At 41.3% G+C, this 15,696-nt stretch overlaps 1 protein-coding gene across 3 annotated transcripts; it reads left to right on the forward strand.

Moving 5' to 3' along the window:
* The first annotated feature begins 3,747 nt into the window (after positions 1–3,747).
* eif5a2 (eukaryotic translation initiation factor 5A2) lies at positions 3,748–15,005 on the forward strand. Of its 3 annotated transcripts, XR_007035035.1 has the most exons (6): positions 3,748–3,902; positions 6,107–6,281; positions 6,397–6,501; positions 8,365–8,496; positions 9,423–9,717; positions 14,854–15,005. XR_007035035.1 is itself a non-coding variant. In XM_047344925.1 (5 exons), the coding sequence occupies exons 1-5, from the start codon at positions 3,865–3,867 to the stop codon at positions 9,483–9,485; spliced, it is 513 nt and encodes a 170-aa protein (XP_047200881.1). In that variant the 5' UTR covers positions 3,748–3,864; the 3' UTR covers positions 9,486–15,005. The 3 variants fall into 3 exon arrangements, 2 of the variants coding, with proteins under 2 accessions (XP_047200881.1, XP_047200882.1); XM_047344925.1 differs by having other exon boundaries at positions 9,423–15,005; XM_047344926.1 differs by lacking the exon at positions 3,748–3,902 and adding an exon at positions 3,939–4,005 and having other exon boundaries at positions 9,423–15,005.
* The last annotated feature ends 691 nt before the right edge of the window (positions 15,006–15,696 follow it).

A 15,696-nucleotide genomic window follows, 5' to 3' on the forward strand; every position in this document is an offset into this window, starting at 1 on the left:
GAGTCTGCACTCTTCCCCCAGGCTCTGGAAAATGTATTTTCATCCAAAAAGCAGGAAGGATGCTTCTGATGCTGTATCTGATTCAGGAGCTGTTTAACACAAATAATCTGGCGGTTGTAACTTATGTTTTGGTTACACTTCTGTGTGGTGGCTCTTAAAACACACCAAATGAATCTTTTCAAAGTCTTACATGGGCTTTGCTCCACAATAACTATTGCTGGTGCAACTTTTTTTTAAAAACACTTTTTCCTTCCACTTAACTTTCCATGAATACACTTGGATACAGCTTCTTAAGCAATGACCTTAGGTACTGTACCCTCCTTGTAAAGGGTGTCAGTAACTGCCAAGTAGAGTCAGCATTTTTCCATTTGATTGTGTAGACCATAACCTTCCATAGCATTCAATGTTTATTATGCTTTATGCAATATACCTGTGTAACACACTTTTTGGGAATTGTTGGCTGTCCTGAGTTTTACAACAATTGAATGTACTTTTATGGTTGTGCTGGGGAGACTGTACAGTGGCTCAGAATAAAAATAAAGAGGAAGAAGGTGCCGGGTTACGTCTGCATCCACATGTCTGACTCCTGTGGAGTTATTGGCATTAGGTCAATAATAATAATCCTTTTAGAACCCAATCCATTGGCTCGGTTACATTGGTGGCAGTGGTGGGATTTTTGTGTTGTTTTTTATTTTCCCCCTGCGCTGTGTGTTCAGTGGTCACAGCAAGAGTTTTTATTTTGGTTAGCGTTGCTACACGAGGTTAGCTGGCAGCTACTTCATCCCGTTCACCATGTGGAAAGACAACATTAATCCGTTCAAATCCGTTTTTGGCAACGTGATAGACACTTGCCCAGCAAGAATGTGAAAGCGGACTTACCGCCTCTGTTTGCCGGAGATGGGAGCCAGAGTTTTTTGGCTGGGTCAGGCAGCTGGAAGTTGCGTTGAGAGCAGATGTCGGAGATGGGGACTGTGAGGATGAATTTATCAGGATTTTGCCTACACGTTTGAGCAAGTCAGCATTTCTTTTGTGGGATAGCCTTTCCGACAGGATCAAACGTGACTATTCGGTTGTTAAGGAGAGACTCGGTGGTGCTTTAGGACAAAGGCAGTTTATGGATCGCTTCAAAACCAACCTGTCAGCCCATTTGCGTGCTCCCGGTGAGAGTTTGGAGGTTTATGCGGCTGATGTGAGTCGCCTGGTTGCAGAGGCATTTCCGGACAATGGTGCCGTGGTGCGGAGAAAGGAGAAGTTCAGAAGATTACGGAACTTGGGCCTTGTCACACTAGAGACTCCGGTGATTGGTCTGTGGATTCCCTCCTAGTTACACTGAAGGACACCCCCATCACTGAGCGACAGAAGGTAGAAGTGCAGCAGCTGTTGCAGTGTTGGTTTGGGGTTTTCAGCTCCTCTGACAGTAATTGTAGCCGGTGTTCTCAGGTTAAACACCACATAAGGACAGATGGTCATGGCCTGGTGGAGGAAAGCTTTAGTCCTTGGGCATCTCCAGTGGTTCTGGTGAAGAAAAAGGGAGGCCAGTGGCGGTTCTGTATTGATTACCATCGCCTTAATGCTGGGACAATCAAGGACTCTCATCCTCTTTTGCGAGTGGATGGCAGTTTTGATGCCCTTGTGGGCTCAGCTTGGTTCAGCACTGTCTTTTCGAACGAGGCATGTGGTGTCTGGGGATGGCCTTCGTCCTGATCCCCAGGACACAGAGAAGGTAATAAATTGGCCGACACCTCGTACACCAGCAGAGATTTGTGCCTTTTTGGGCCTCTGCTCATATCGCTGGTTTGTGCAGAACTTTTCCCAGCACGCGCCTGCCAACAAAAATGTCCCCTTTGAATGGAATGTGGAATGCGAGGCACCATTTGCCTATTTTAAGAGTGTCTTGGCCTCTTCACCTGTGGTTGTGTTACCTGACTTTTCCCTTTCCGTTTTAAGGTGTTGCTTCGAAAGATGCTGTAGGTGCAGTATTGGTGGGGTCAGTGGATTTTGGAATTTGGTCCATTAAACTGTACAATTGTTCACAGAGATTGTGTGAGGCATATGAATGCGGATGCACTTTCTTGCCGGCCTTCTGGTCCAGAGGTTTCTACAGTGGAGGTTGTGAATGTCACTGGGTTGGGTCGGGATGGAGAGGCCGACCAGTCGATTTCCCCTTCTGTTGTTTCACTCAGTTGTGATGGGCCAGGTTTGCGGTCCTTGCAGTGTGACGATCTTGACATTACCGTTGTGCTGGGATGGTTTGAGAATGGGTTTGACAGACCGCCTCATGGACGGATCACGGCCCCCATGGCTGTTGGGCTACGAAAATTGTGGGCGGAGTTTAATTGTCTTTTGGTGGTTGATGGACTCCTGTGTAGGACCGTGTCTCACTGACCTACTGGTGCTAAGGTGCTGCAGGTGGTGATCCCATCTTCCTTAGTGCCAGACCTTCTCCAGCAGTTGCATGGGGGTCCGGCTGCAGCTCATTTTGCTGTGCAACGTGTCTGGGAGAAGGCTAGACAGTGTTGTTACTGGCCCTTTATACTACGGAACATTAAACGTTGGTGTGAGCAATGTATGGACTGCCAGACACGTAGGTCCCCGGTGCCCAGGGCTAGGGCGCCTATGGGTGTGATGCAGGTGTGTCGCCCTCTTCAACGTTTGGTGGCTGATATTCTGGAGCTTCCCCTGACTTCTCGGGGGAATTGGTATGCTTTAGTTGTGGAGGACTATTTTACTAAGTTTGTGGACTTCTATGCTCTGCCCAATCAGATGGCCCACGCTGTGGCTCACTATTTGTTTTCAGACTATGTGCTAGTGCGTGGAGTGCCCGAAGTCCTCCACAGTGTTAAGGGCCGCCAGTTTGAGGCCGAAGTGGTGCAGACTCTCTCCTATCTGCTGGGGGTTAAGAAAATTCGCACCATGGCTTACAACCCAAAATCTAATGGCATGGTAGAGTGCTACAACCAGACATTGATTGATCAGCTGGCGAAGATGTTGCTTTCTCGGGGGGGTGAATGGGACAGTTTTGTTAAGCAGGTTGCTTTTGCATATAATACGTCTCCACATGCCAGTACTAAGTTTTCTCCATTTTTTTTTTATGCATGGCCGAGAGGCTCGATTCCATGGCAATGTTCTTGGGTCGCCCCCAGGGCTGGTTGGTGAAAGGGCCAGGTCTGTGTCTGATTTTGTTACTGGGATAGACGAGCGGTTGAAGGTGGCCTTCGAGACTGTCAGGGTTCATGCCTCTGAGGCCACGGAAAGACAAAAATCTTATTATGATTAAATGGTTTGTCATAGGGTCTTTTAGGCAGGTTCTCTGATGTGTCTCATCAATCCAACTGAGAGCCACACAAAGTTGGCCCCACATTGGAAAGGCCCTTACCAGGTGGTGCAGGTGTTGTCCTCCGGTGATGACGTACCGCATCACAAACCCTTTGCACCCCTTGGAACCCAGGTGGTGCATCAGGACAGACTGAAGCTGTATAAATTGTCCATTCCCTCTTGGACTAGTTTGGCATAGTTGTCTGTTCTGAGTTTTACGACAGTTGAATGTACTTTTACAGTTGCTGAAAATAAAACTAAAGAGGAAGAAGGTGCCAGGTTACAGCTGCATCCACATGTCTGACTCCTGTCGAGTTATTGGCATTAGATCAGAGCATTAATAATCCCTTTAGAACCCAATCTATATACACCTGTATACTCACATTTTAAAATGTAATTGGCGCCGCTAATGTATAACGTTTGTGAAAGGTGAGAGAAGGTTGCCACGCGCTCTGTCAGTGAGGAGCGTTGACTCCACTAAGCCGGTGCAGCCCGGTGTTCACCTACCACCCCACCCCCCCTCGCTCCTCCTGTGCTGAAACTCCACGCATGCGAATTCTTCTCTTTCGGCGTAAACGACACAGAAGGTAAGCGTAACAGACTTTTAAAAACAGTTTTTTAAGCTAAACGTTTATTGAACAATATACTGGATGGTGGTAAAGCGTCGCTTTATCTTATATGCAGTAATAGGTGGGCTTCTTTATCACGGGTGCTCCAGCAGTGGTTTGGGACGAATGAAATGATGTTAGCTGAGCAGTTGAAAACACTAGAGGTGTTGCTTTAGCTAGCATTAGCAACCGGGGTTTCAGTGGATGTACGCCCCGGTTAGAAAGCTAGCTGGGCTAACTGTATTGAAATCAGATGCTGAAACCTGAAACTAGCTTTTAGTTTAAGCTCCCGTGTCTAATTTGCCACGTCGTTTAATCGGTTTCTTAGCTGTGCAGTCTGCCTTGCCGCTGTTTACTAATTGCAGCCTTTGTTTGCGCTACAGAGTAAAAATCGCAAACTGCTGAAATGTATGATAGTTAAGTAAGCATTGTTCAACTGAACAGTGACCGCAATAAAACTGTGTAGTTAGCATCTTGGTCTACAAACACAAATGACAGTAGCAATTGGCTATAGCTGTTAGCTTCTGGGCTGAGTGGCTAACACAGTGATGGTTGCATCTCCTGGGTGGAAGAACTATGGTTGAAATTCACATTACATCTGACTGAAGCCTATTTATATTACCCTTCAGTTCAGCTTTAAATTATAATTGTTCTGAATGATGAATCATATTTTGAGCATTAACTTGAAAGTCGGGTTCTTAGAAAATTTAATAACATAAGACAATTTAAAAAATGCTGCATGCAAAACGGAATGGAAAATTAAGTGCAAATTAAAAGAACTGTTTCACATGACTGAGATGTGCTTTGTTTAAACGTTAAAAAAAGCTGAAGAAGCTGAAAAGTCACAAAAGGTGTTTAATTTCAAAGAAATGCATGCAATGTTGTCATTAAATGTTTAACAATCTTTGAGGAATGCTCTTTATTTTTGTAATGTTTAGAATAAATGTCTGTTCAAGACCAAAAGTACTTTAAGCCGAAAGCTCACATTTATTACTGTAGAATATATGTTTACCATTAAAAACAGGGGAGAATAATTTGTCTTGGAAAAAAAGGCTTTCTGCATGTCTCCTTATTGAACCTAAACATTATAGTTACGTTTTAAAATTGAGATGAAAAACTATTCCCAGTTTTTGATGGGAATCAGATCGTGCCTTGGCTGATAAAGCATAGGTTCACCAATCAAATCAGGTTATTTCAAATAAAATCAAATCTAGCCAGCTTCAGGGTAAATCAAACAGACCGACATTTCAATATTAAGCGTCGGCTATGTTGTTAACAGCAATAAAAAACGCAGATAACGAATTATATTGTGGGTATGTTGCCTTAACTGGGTTATCGTCGGGGATACTTGAACATGCGACCAAACAACAGCAAATAAAAAGCTGTTTTTGAGAACATGGCACCGCCCTCTGTTACTTCCAAATCTCGAGATTGGAGCAAAAATGGCAGCTACAGACTCACTGATAGTATGTTGTGATAGTTGTATCTATATATTTTTAAAATTAGCTTAAATTGGTAAAACATATGCTAATTAGAGCTGATAGGCAAAGTTTGTTGGGCTTTTATTTGCCCTGCACACTCCCACTTGATATTGATTTTAGCTCAAGACACCACAGTTCACCAGGAGTGCTGACAACATTGTTGTGATAGGGGAAAGGCAGCAAAGAATGAGGGGAAATATTAAGGTTAATTGAAACAAGAATATCAATGCAAGTTGTATGTTTACCTGATTAAATGCTGCCCCAGTAGTAATTTAATCTAAATGGAGTGGTTTCCATGTATTTCTCCATATTGTTTGTATCCTTTTGTATGATTAAACTAACGGAAGGAATTGACTGGAAAACAATATTTCCCCTTTTTGTTCTAGAAAATGTAAATCTTTATCACTGTAAATCTTACTGGTCATTTTACTTCCTGTATTTAAAACAGTAAATTCCAGGTGGTTCTTAAGATGTCATCACCAATTGCTGTTTCGGTAGTATTTAGTGGATCTATGCTGCTGCTTGTCTTTCCTGAAACCCGTTCTTCAAGTGGCAAGATTACTATTATTGTGTGCAGATTGTCCCTAAAAATGAGTATGGTAAAAAATAATCATATTCTAAAAATGATAATAAAAAGATGTTTTTTCATGCAAGTACATCTCAAGAAACATACGAATTCCTTTCCTTTTGTATATGGAGCAGCCCGTGGCCCACTATGGCAGATGATGATTTCTCAACCGCAGATGCTGGGGCCTCTGCTACATACCCGATGCAGTGCTCTGCATTGAGGAAGAATGGCTTCGTTATGCTGAAAGGACGTCCCTGTAAGATAGTTGAAATGTCTACCTCTAAGACTGGAAAGCATGGGCATGCCAAGGTAAGGGTTCTTGTGCATGCCATTTTGCCTGTTTTTTCTGGATTTGTTGTAAAACTCGGCTGTATGTTTTTATTTTTTTAGAAGCCATATCTTAATAAATAAAATTTATTCTCAGGTGCATCTTACGGGACTTGACATTTTTACTCAGAAGAAGTATGAGGATATCTGCCCTTCTACTCATAACATGGATGTTCCAAATGTGACAAGAAAAGACTATCAGGTTAGATAACCCTGTTGGAGAGGTTACAATATTTATTTATTCATTTATTTATTTATGCATTTTAATGTGTCCTGTCACAGTGTTTCAGACATACCATATGGAGCTGATGGTTGCCTACATGTGCCATGGCAGTTTTGCTCTACAAAAGGATATTTTTTGGACGATATTCTAATTGCGTGTTTAATTTTATTAATTCCGTATTCAATCCAGCATCAGAGTAGGCAGGCCACATTGATGTTATAGTAACCTGTGGTTTGTATGACCTTCAATCATTTGAGATTGTGTGTGGGTGTGAGTAGGTGTATTTGTGTTGAATGGGTGTGTGTCTGAATGCGACTTTGTCATCTGGAAATGGACATTTGTAAGTGTGGCAAGAAAGGTAGAAGGCCTGCAATCCACAGCACGTAAGAGCATCAAAGGGCAGGTAGATCTGGCTCCGGAAGGCTGCAGCAGTCCGAGGCCGCCAGACATAAAGCGTTGCCCCAGGTCAGCCATACGCACAGGACAGATGTAGGCCGCCAGCAAGGCACAGAGAAAGAGCCCCCAGGTCAGAGAGGCAAGGAGCGAGACGCAGGGCACCGAGTCCCCCTCGAGCCAGATACACCGCCACCCCCAGCCGAGCAGGCCAAGTCCGGGTGCCGGTTCCCCCGGCGGACCGGGTCCAGCACAAACCCCTGGCAGCAAGATTGTCTAGCACTAAGCAGCACCCTAGCACCCTCCTCCTTGGTCTCCTGTGGATACCAAGGAAGAGGGGCACGTTGTATTTCACTCTGGATGGCCTGTCCCCCTGAGAGTTCTAGAGGGTGAGTTACCAACCAGAGCCCAGGGCATCCCCTGCGGCCTTTAACAACCCCAACACACCTCTGGGAGCCATAGGACATCCAGGCAGGGGCCTGCCACTCTGGGACGCTGGCTTATCGTTCTCTCTGCTACCTTGGCAAACACTTTCTCGTGCCGCTGACATACAGCTGACCATGCTCATGGCCAATCAGTAAACGGCAGTCTGTTCACTTCACATATCAGTCCTACTCAGCCCCAGTGGGATCTGCTGATGAGCAGGGACCAAGAAAGCAAGTAACGGGCTGGAAAAGCCAGAAATGGAAATGGTTGCAAGACGTGTTGAGTGAAGTTGAGCCAGCCAAAGTAGAGCCCATTAAAAAAGGGGCATAACGGTCCAAAAAGTGTGGCAAGCATTTAAATCTGGACTTTAACCAGTTATTGTCTTCCTGGAAGTTGAACGTCTGTCGCAGTCTCTGTATGTTAGAGCAGGCTTTCTTCCAGGACTGCTTAGTTTGCCTGCCCTTGTTTACCAAAAGCCTCCTCACAATATGATGCTTCCACCACCATGTTTCTCTGTGGGAATGATGTGTTCAGGATAATGTGCAGTGTTATTTGTTAAATGTTTAGTTTGTATCATCGGCACCTTCTATCCCATCATGTTATTTTTAGAATACTCAGTCAGCATAGGTAGCGATGCAGAATTTGAGAAAGATGTGGAAACATCCTGCTATATGGAAAAGTTACAATACCAAGAATCTTGGGAGCACAATTGACTCTGTAATGCTGAGAACATAAATTGCTCAGTTGTATGTTGTCGCATATCCTTTATCTTATTATTTACATTGGAGCTTATTGTGAGCTACCCGTTTGATCATATAATGATCAAAACTTATATTTATGTCATTCAACCGAAAAAACCCCCCAATTATTTGGGTTTAGCAGTTCAAAGCTCTGTCTATCCAGAAAATTCTGCCTTTAGGATTGATTGTGACCCGACTGCGTGTTTAAACTGCATGTTTGAACAGGAGTGTGTTTTTGTGCTCTGCTGTCTCCTTGGATGCTTTGCCTGGTGACGAATTTTAGGTAATTGATGTCTCAGATGGTTTCCTGGCCCTGATGGATGACAATGGAGAAACCAGAGAGGACCTCAAAGTGCCAGATGGTGACCTGGGCAAAGAAATTGAGAAAAAGTACAGCGGCGGAGAACAGTTTATGGTGAGTTTTCATGTTCTGTGGCATTATCGTCTCATTGGTAGGAATTGATTTTGAACAACTGCTGCACAAACACTCTTGATTCTACTGGTTGACACTGTTATCAAACAAGTTGCTGTGTTGCCTTGTTTCACAGCCCCATCACTGAACTAAAATCTGCAGCGTATAGAGCGCCAGTCAGAAGTTGACGTATACTCAATGAATATGGGATTTACTTTGGGCTTGTAAAGACGCATCTGAGAGTGGAATGTTAATACTGAATTAAAATCCAGTAGATTATTATTATTTTTTTTTTAAACAACAAATGGTTGACACAATTTGAATTATTGTGGGTTTTCTGTAATCCACACAGGCTTAAATTGTTACTTGAATTCTGTAATATAGAGACAGTCCCAAGATTTGCATTCCTTAGCAAGTTGCAGAGAAACCGCCAGCTTTGTGAAGCCATCAACAGTTTTCATGGCACTGAAATTCGATGTGAAATATTTTAAGGATTATTCTTCCTTTTAAAAAGGTTGAGGTCAGGGTCATTTCAGAAACTTAATGTTGGCCTGTTTTATTGATTCCGAAACCAGTTTTGATGTGTCTGAGATCATTTTCCTGGGTAAACACCAAGCTGTCTCTAATTTTCACCATCTATCTGTTGATTTTAGGTAACCTGAAAGATTTTTAATGCAATGTTAAGCTTCTGGAACAGCCCAAATCTCAACCTTGTTGTAAATTTATGGACCAGGTTTAAAGGTGTGGTTAAAAAATTGTTCAGCTCCATCATTAAAGGCCCTCAGTGAATATGACACCCATATCAAAAATGACAGTATGTACATTTCTGATTGGCCCTTTAGATGTCCCGTAGTAAAGTAATTTTTGGTTAACTTATTAAAATAACACCAATCACTTTTTTGGGTTTCTTATTATTTTTTTCATTTCAGGTGTCTGTGTTGAAAGCTGTAGATGAGGAACATGTAGTTGGCACTAAGAATATGACTAATTAGACCATGACAACGTTGGAGACCTCAACGTCCTATATGGTTTTGAAGCTTCACCAAAGCTGCTGGCCTTCACCGCACATCCCCACTGGTGTCCCCCCTCTGTCAGCTGAAATTCTGGAAACTGGACCCAGTCAGCTTCAGCTGTACTTCAAACTCAGGCCAGCGTGGCATCCTTCTCAGTCCTTTAAGATGTCCATCCAATGCTTTCACAGCACCACTGTGTAGCACATACCAGGTATTATTAGTGGTATTTTTGACCATGCTCCAGAAAATCATAACATTCCTCTGAATATGGGAAGTTCCAGTTTCGGTGCATTGTTTTCACACCAACTAGCTGACTTCAGTTTCTCTTAAATATTGCACCAACTGTATTGTAGCTCCCTTCGGATGAAACTGCGTCTCAATCGTCTTTTCACTTTGCATAAACAGAGCATTACTCCATTAAGTTGGGTTATGCTTTTGCACACAAATATTACAGCGACATTCACATGCACACAGCTCATGCCTTAGCAGCTATGTGTTTATGTAGGGCGCAAAGATTTCTTTTTCTGCACTCGCAGGCAAGTTTTCTACTGCATGTAGCCCAGTCCAAAGGTCAGTGTTTTCCAGCTGACAAATGTGCTGTCTCAGCAGCCCAACAGGCTGGAGCAGAGGAGGCTGGGTGGCGCAGTTTTCTCCTCTATGCTATGAAACTTCATTCTTCACTTGAGGCCTTCACAAGCTAAAAATTATATAGAAATTATTTTGAAAGAGCAAACGTTGAGATCGCTCATAGAAATACATTTAAATGTTAGCAAATCAGATCAGATCGGGATGTGTAGCAAAATTATAGAGGAAACGATAACATTTTATGATTTGCATGATGCATCCTAATTTAAGGGGAAGTAACGGGATATGAAGTCGCTGCTTGGTGGCTGTCGGGGGAAGTTAAAGAAAACACTTTAGAGAGCTTTTGTGCAGAGTTTGAATTCTAAGATACAGCTGCACAGTGACTCTCCATGCTACAGTCCTTTTCCAGTTAAATCACCTCCTTGTTAAAAGTGACCGTGGATAATAGCAGGACATTTCAGTGCAAATGAATTGAACCTTTCCGCATTTTGTCACATTACAGTCATAAACTTTCATATATTTTGGGCATTTTTTTTGTGACGGACCAACACAAAGCAATTTGGGGAGAACAAGACCAGCTTACTAGGTTTTAAGACCCTAAGAAAGAAAATGGGGGTGGTTAGTTTTAGTTTTCTTCCACACTTTACATTTTGCAAAATGCCGTGTGTGGATTAAACTGGTTTATTTTCTTTTGATGTATCAGAGTATAGGGGGCTGAGTACAAATGCATGTATCACTGTTGAGATTTTTCTTTGTAAAAAAAAAAAAAATGAACGCCATGTATCCTTTCGCTTCCACTACACTCCGCTTTGTGTTGGTGAATCACATAAAACCCAGATTAAATCAAACACTGAAGTTTGTAGTTGTAATGTGACACAAAGCTAAAATCTTTTAAGGGTATGTCTTTGTTTGCATCCATTTGCTTGGAAGAGAACCTGCATTTCCAAGCGTCAGTTTTCCGCTACCTTCTAATAAAATCCCCAAATAAAAAATCTTGAATCTTAAATAAAACTTCTTATTTAACCTTAATTTATTCAGGTTGTCTCATTGGGATTAAACTCATCTAATTTACAAGAGAGACCTGTTTAAAAGCCTGCTTTCCACTTACTCAAATCAGTATTAAGGACAAAACAATTCTAATGGCAACAGCCCTAAAACAACATTTACTGATCTAGAAACAATAAACAAACTCTTTTATACATTGAGGCATCAGCAGTTGCCTTGTAGTGCCTAGGTGGCTCTCTGGGCCACATCTTCTTTGTCTTCTAACTCGCCATCCTCTTCAACTTTGGCCTCCTGGTACTGCTGATATTCTGACACCAGGTTGTTTTGTTGCTCTCGGCCTCTGTGACCTCCATCTCCTAATTACATTAGTAATATCGTGGAAGCCCTGTAGCCTAAAGAATTTAGTCTGTTGTTTACGATGCTCTGATAGAAGCATTAAATGTTTTGAAGAAGCTCATCTGTAGGGATTGCATGAGACACATTGCTGCCACTGAGATGTGGTAATGACACATTTAGACTCAGAGAAAGTTCTTCAGTTGCACGACAAAGAATAAAAGCAATACTTTAAAGTACTTTTTAAGTTTTCCGCCATAAAGCTTTTTGTTAAAATCTACTTAAAAGTAAAAAAAAAAAAAAATACATCAAGCTAACTGGTTTCTGTAGCATAGTCCCTCAGCCCCTTAGAATGGCTGAGGAAAATGTTTACATGATGATTAATGATCAGGTCACTGCTTAAAAGGTGATCTTAAACAGATTTCTTAAATGTGTGTAAAGATGCAGATTGTAATCTGACATTTGAAGGTTTTCTCTTCAGTTTTTGTACAACAGCAGCCGGTCTGTTATTTTTGTCTGGGCTTCAGTCAGCCTAAAGCATTTGATTTAGTTTTTTTTTAATTCAATCAAGGGTCTTGTGTCTTTTATTTGTGATCATTCCAGTATAGTTATTTCTCCTACATAGCATTCTCTGAGGAATTGTAGCTTCGGAAAGTAGCTTTTAATTTAAAGCACCAGTTTGATATTTGTAAATAAACCTCAGAATTTAAGACTTCGATCCCTCATTCGAAACTTACAATGGGTTAGAGTAAAATGAAAGAAGATTATAGGCAAACTACAGCAACTTTTTGCTAAATCAGTAGCTTGCACAAATGTTACTCTAGCACACAGTAGCACTTCACTGTGTCCAATTAGTTTTCTTTTTTTATTGCATACATGTGCCTGTACAAAAACAAAAGACGTTTTGCCTCTTTAAAAGTATACGTGTATTACAAATTCCTAATAACCAAGTAATTACTAGTTGGTCCTATATTTTATTTTTATGTTATGGATGACTATTATGGCATCCAAAGAGGAGGTGTCTTTCTTAACACATTTATGCTCAGCTATATAATATGTGTCAGAAAGTAGATTTTGTTTATGTCTTGTTCCTTTCAGCAGTTAGCCTCTTTCTCTAAATGGTTCCATTATATAGGTGTAAGGACAAGCCTCTTTTTAAGATACCTCTGAGTCATTAAATGATCCAATCTGAGCTTTCAGGATTTAGGCTGACTTTGTGGAACCACTGGCTCCATTTAGAGCACTATGCATAAAAAGTCTGTCTCTTGTTCTAAAGGATAAAACACATAAGCGGCATATAACATCCTCCAAAATAATGTAGCTTTATTATTTTTAAGTATAACAACCAAGACCCGAGGCACCTGCTTCTGATCATAGCTCAATGACTTGTCACCCTTTTTTGCAACCATCAACGTTGCTGAATAAAGTACCCATGGCTAAAGTCCAATGTTCTGTTCTGTCTTCAGTTCAGCTTAGCGTGTATAATTGGTTGGAATAAAAAGTCCTTTGCAGATCATCCATTTGTTCTGTTATTAACAGCAGTTTTTATGCCTCGTATCTAATTGTAAGGTCCCAACAATATCAAATACTATGATTGTATTCAAAACACTAAACCTACGTGAGGGTCATGACATAAACCTAGCTGTCCCACACATCTTACTCATTGCCCAGGTGAATGCTACGAGTTTTAAACCAAGCTCCTTGGGTTTTGTAATCACAGAGCATAGGGCTTGTGATCCCAACCGATCGACTTGTATGATGTGGAAGGATAAAGTGAATAAAGGTTGCATGTTTTTTGCGGAATTGTAGTTTGAAATTAGCGTAAGAAGAGACCGCCAGAGGACATCAGAATGTTTTGTAAATGGAGCTGTTCACTTCAATAATTTGGTCAAAATGACAAGCCTCCCTTAAAGCTGCCTCTGGCTGTTCTTAACTCTGGACGATCAGCTTCTTTTCACATTTGAGAGCTCATAAACAAAGCCATCAATTAACGCACAGCGACATTCCTGCTGGATTTTTGCCTGAAACCTGCCGGCCAGCTGGTTGTATATCCTTGAGCCACAAAGCCGACAAGGCATAAGTTGCATTTAAGGTCAGAAGCGTCCAAACCCAATTCTCAGGGTGATTGTAGATGTGTCATTACCAATGAAACAGTCATTTGATTAGGGTTTGTTGAATCAGTGCAGCATCACCAGTCTTGAGGACTGACTTTGGTAAATAGTGGTTTAGTTGCTGAGACAACCTTACCTGGTGGCTCAGACGTTCATGAGCAGTAGCTTAACTTCAACCCTCAATGCTGGAATGAGCCTTTCAGAACCTCATTTAGATTACCAGAAAGCATTCCTACCTTGAAATGTTTTCTGAAAGGGGCCATTCCTCTCGTTTTTTCAACACCAGTGCCATCATTACCTCTCCTTAAGCGTCCTCTGGCAGTTCATAAATCATGGGGGTCATATTTCATGGAAATATTGGCATTCTAAATAAAACTATCATCATAGAACCACAGACAAGGCTACAATTCAGCAGGATAGACAAAGATACAACTTGTGACAGCATCTTCTGTCCTAAAGAGTACAACACATCATTGAAGGGTGTGTTAAAAAAAAAATCACACCTCGGTTATTTTTAATTTTAACAATTGCCACCTGGCCACTGCTGTACAATGCAAGGCACTTCTTAGGTTTGTTTTAGTTTTTAGCATCACTATCACTGAAGAAACTACCCGACTGAAGTTCATTGATCTGCTCTGTCTCACTGGACTTCACCATGATCCGTTCAGTGTGCATGAATGGTGAGAGTTTGTTTCAAATGATCTTATAGAACATCTGCCATTGCTACAACTCACCCTCGAGCTGTGAAGCCAGCGAAGCCGTTTGCTACATACATACATCACATACATCTACTGCTTGGTAGGTCAGAGGTCTAACTGGGAGGTTGACTTCATCCAGCTTGAAGGTTTGCAAGTCCCACCACAAAGTGTTTTGTGAAAGAGGCTGAAGAGAGGGTTAACATGACTGCTTTCGGTTCTGTTTGTGATCCTTATGCCTTCAAAAAATGATCGTTGATCAGGCTTGTTAGGACTTCTGGTCACTATCTTGAGTGCAGTTTTTTTGTAAGTGCTCTAAAGTATTAGGAGATCCGTTTCTTTGCCAATGCTAAAGTTAGAGAATTTTCTAATATTTGCACAGTTTTCTGTCTGAAATTTTATGGGAATAGGATTTTGTTCACTGTATTTTTTCATGTATCAGATATTAAATACCTTGTTTGTTGGAGATTATCTTTTGCTTTTCATAGGGCTACTTTTATTTGTAAAAACAAAACTGGTTCATATGTATGTTTAGACCATTATATACTACAGTGTATCTTTAAAGTAGAAAATAAGCAACCTATATGCTGTTGTGTTCTGTATGTTTGCTGCTTCCAGGAGGAAATATGGCCTTTTGCCTCCGCTGGAAAGGAATGATATTTGGATGCCTACTTTCTCTATTCTGACTAATGTTTGGCTGCTGTCCCGAAACTAGAACCTGTCCTTCTGTTTTCATTGTTTTACAAAATAAAGTTCATTCAGATGTCTCAGTGTTTGTTCGACTGACAAATAACTCCAGTGTCTACTGCTAACACAGGTAACTGTTATTTTCCCAAAACAAGGCTAAATGTGTCATTTGAGCAAAACTAATAGTTGAGAAAGAACTGGAAAGAATACTTGCATTGCAATTTTCAATCTTTTATTTTTAAAGGTAAATTTTTCCTAGTGTGCAATATGAAGGTATTTCTAATACTGGCAACTACTAAGAAGTGAAAAACTTGCACTGTCCCTGTTAAATAATAAACTTAAAAGTAATTCCAATTATAGTTTGTGTGTAAAAGATTTAACTCGAGGGAAAACACAATAGGTAAATGGGCATTCTCTTTTAGTATGAACTCTCAGTCTAAGCTTCTATTACTGCGTAGCTTAACAGTAGATGGCAGTAAAACGTCACTTTTGATGGATTTGCAGTTAGTGTGGTTTTAAGTAGTCAAACTGTATGGCCTTCATATGTGGAAAACGTTTTGTGGATGCTAGCACATCATTTTGAATTTTTAAGTGAGACTCAATTAAACCCAATTTTAACTGTGCCATAGCATGAATGTTGTAGGGAAAATGGTTAAAGAACAATGATAATATGGCTGAAAAATGCCACATATACTCGTTTATGTGCACATGCCAACAGCAATGTTTCCCAGTGGACGAAACGCGTTGGATTACCTCTGAGGGTGAACTTCAGTA

This window comes from Girardinichthys multiradiatus, chromosome 19 (assembly GCF_021462225.1).
Source record: "Girardinichthys multiradiatus isolate DD_20200921_A chromosome 19, DD_fGirMul_XY1, whole genome shotgun sequence".
NCBI classification, from domain to species: domain Eukaryota; kingdom Metazoa; phylum Chordata; class Actinopteri; order Cyprinodontiformes; family Goodeidae; genus Girardinichthys; species Girardinichthys multiradiatus.

Coding starts and splice junctions, on each gene's coding strand:
- eif5a2 (XM_047344925.1), top strand. CDS start 3,865: ATGCGAATTCTTCTCTTTCGGCGTAAACGACACAGAAG. Junction 3,903..6,106: donor CGGCGTAAACGACACAGAAG/GTAAGCGTAACA, acceptor TATATGGAGCAG/CCCGTGGCCCACTATGGCAG. Junction 6,282..6,396: donor GAAAGCATGGGCATGCCAAG/GTAAGGGTTCTT, acceptor ATTTATTCTCAG/GTGCATCTTACGGGACTTGA.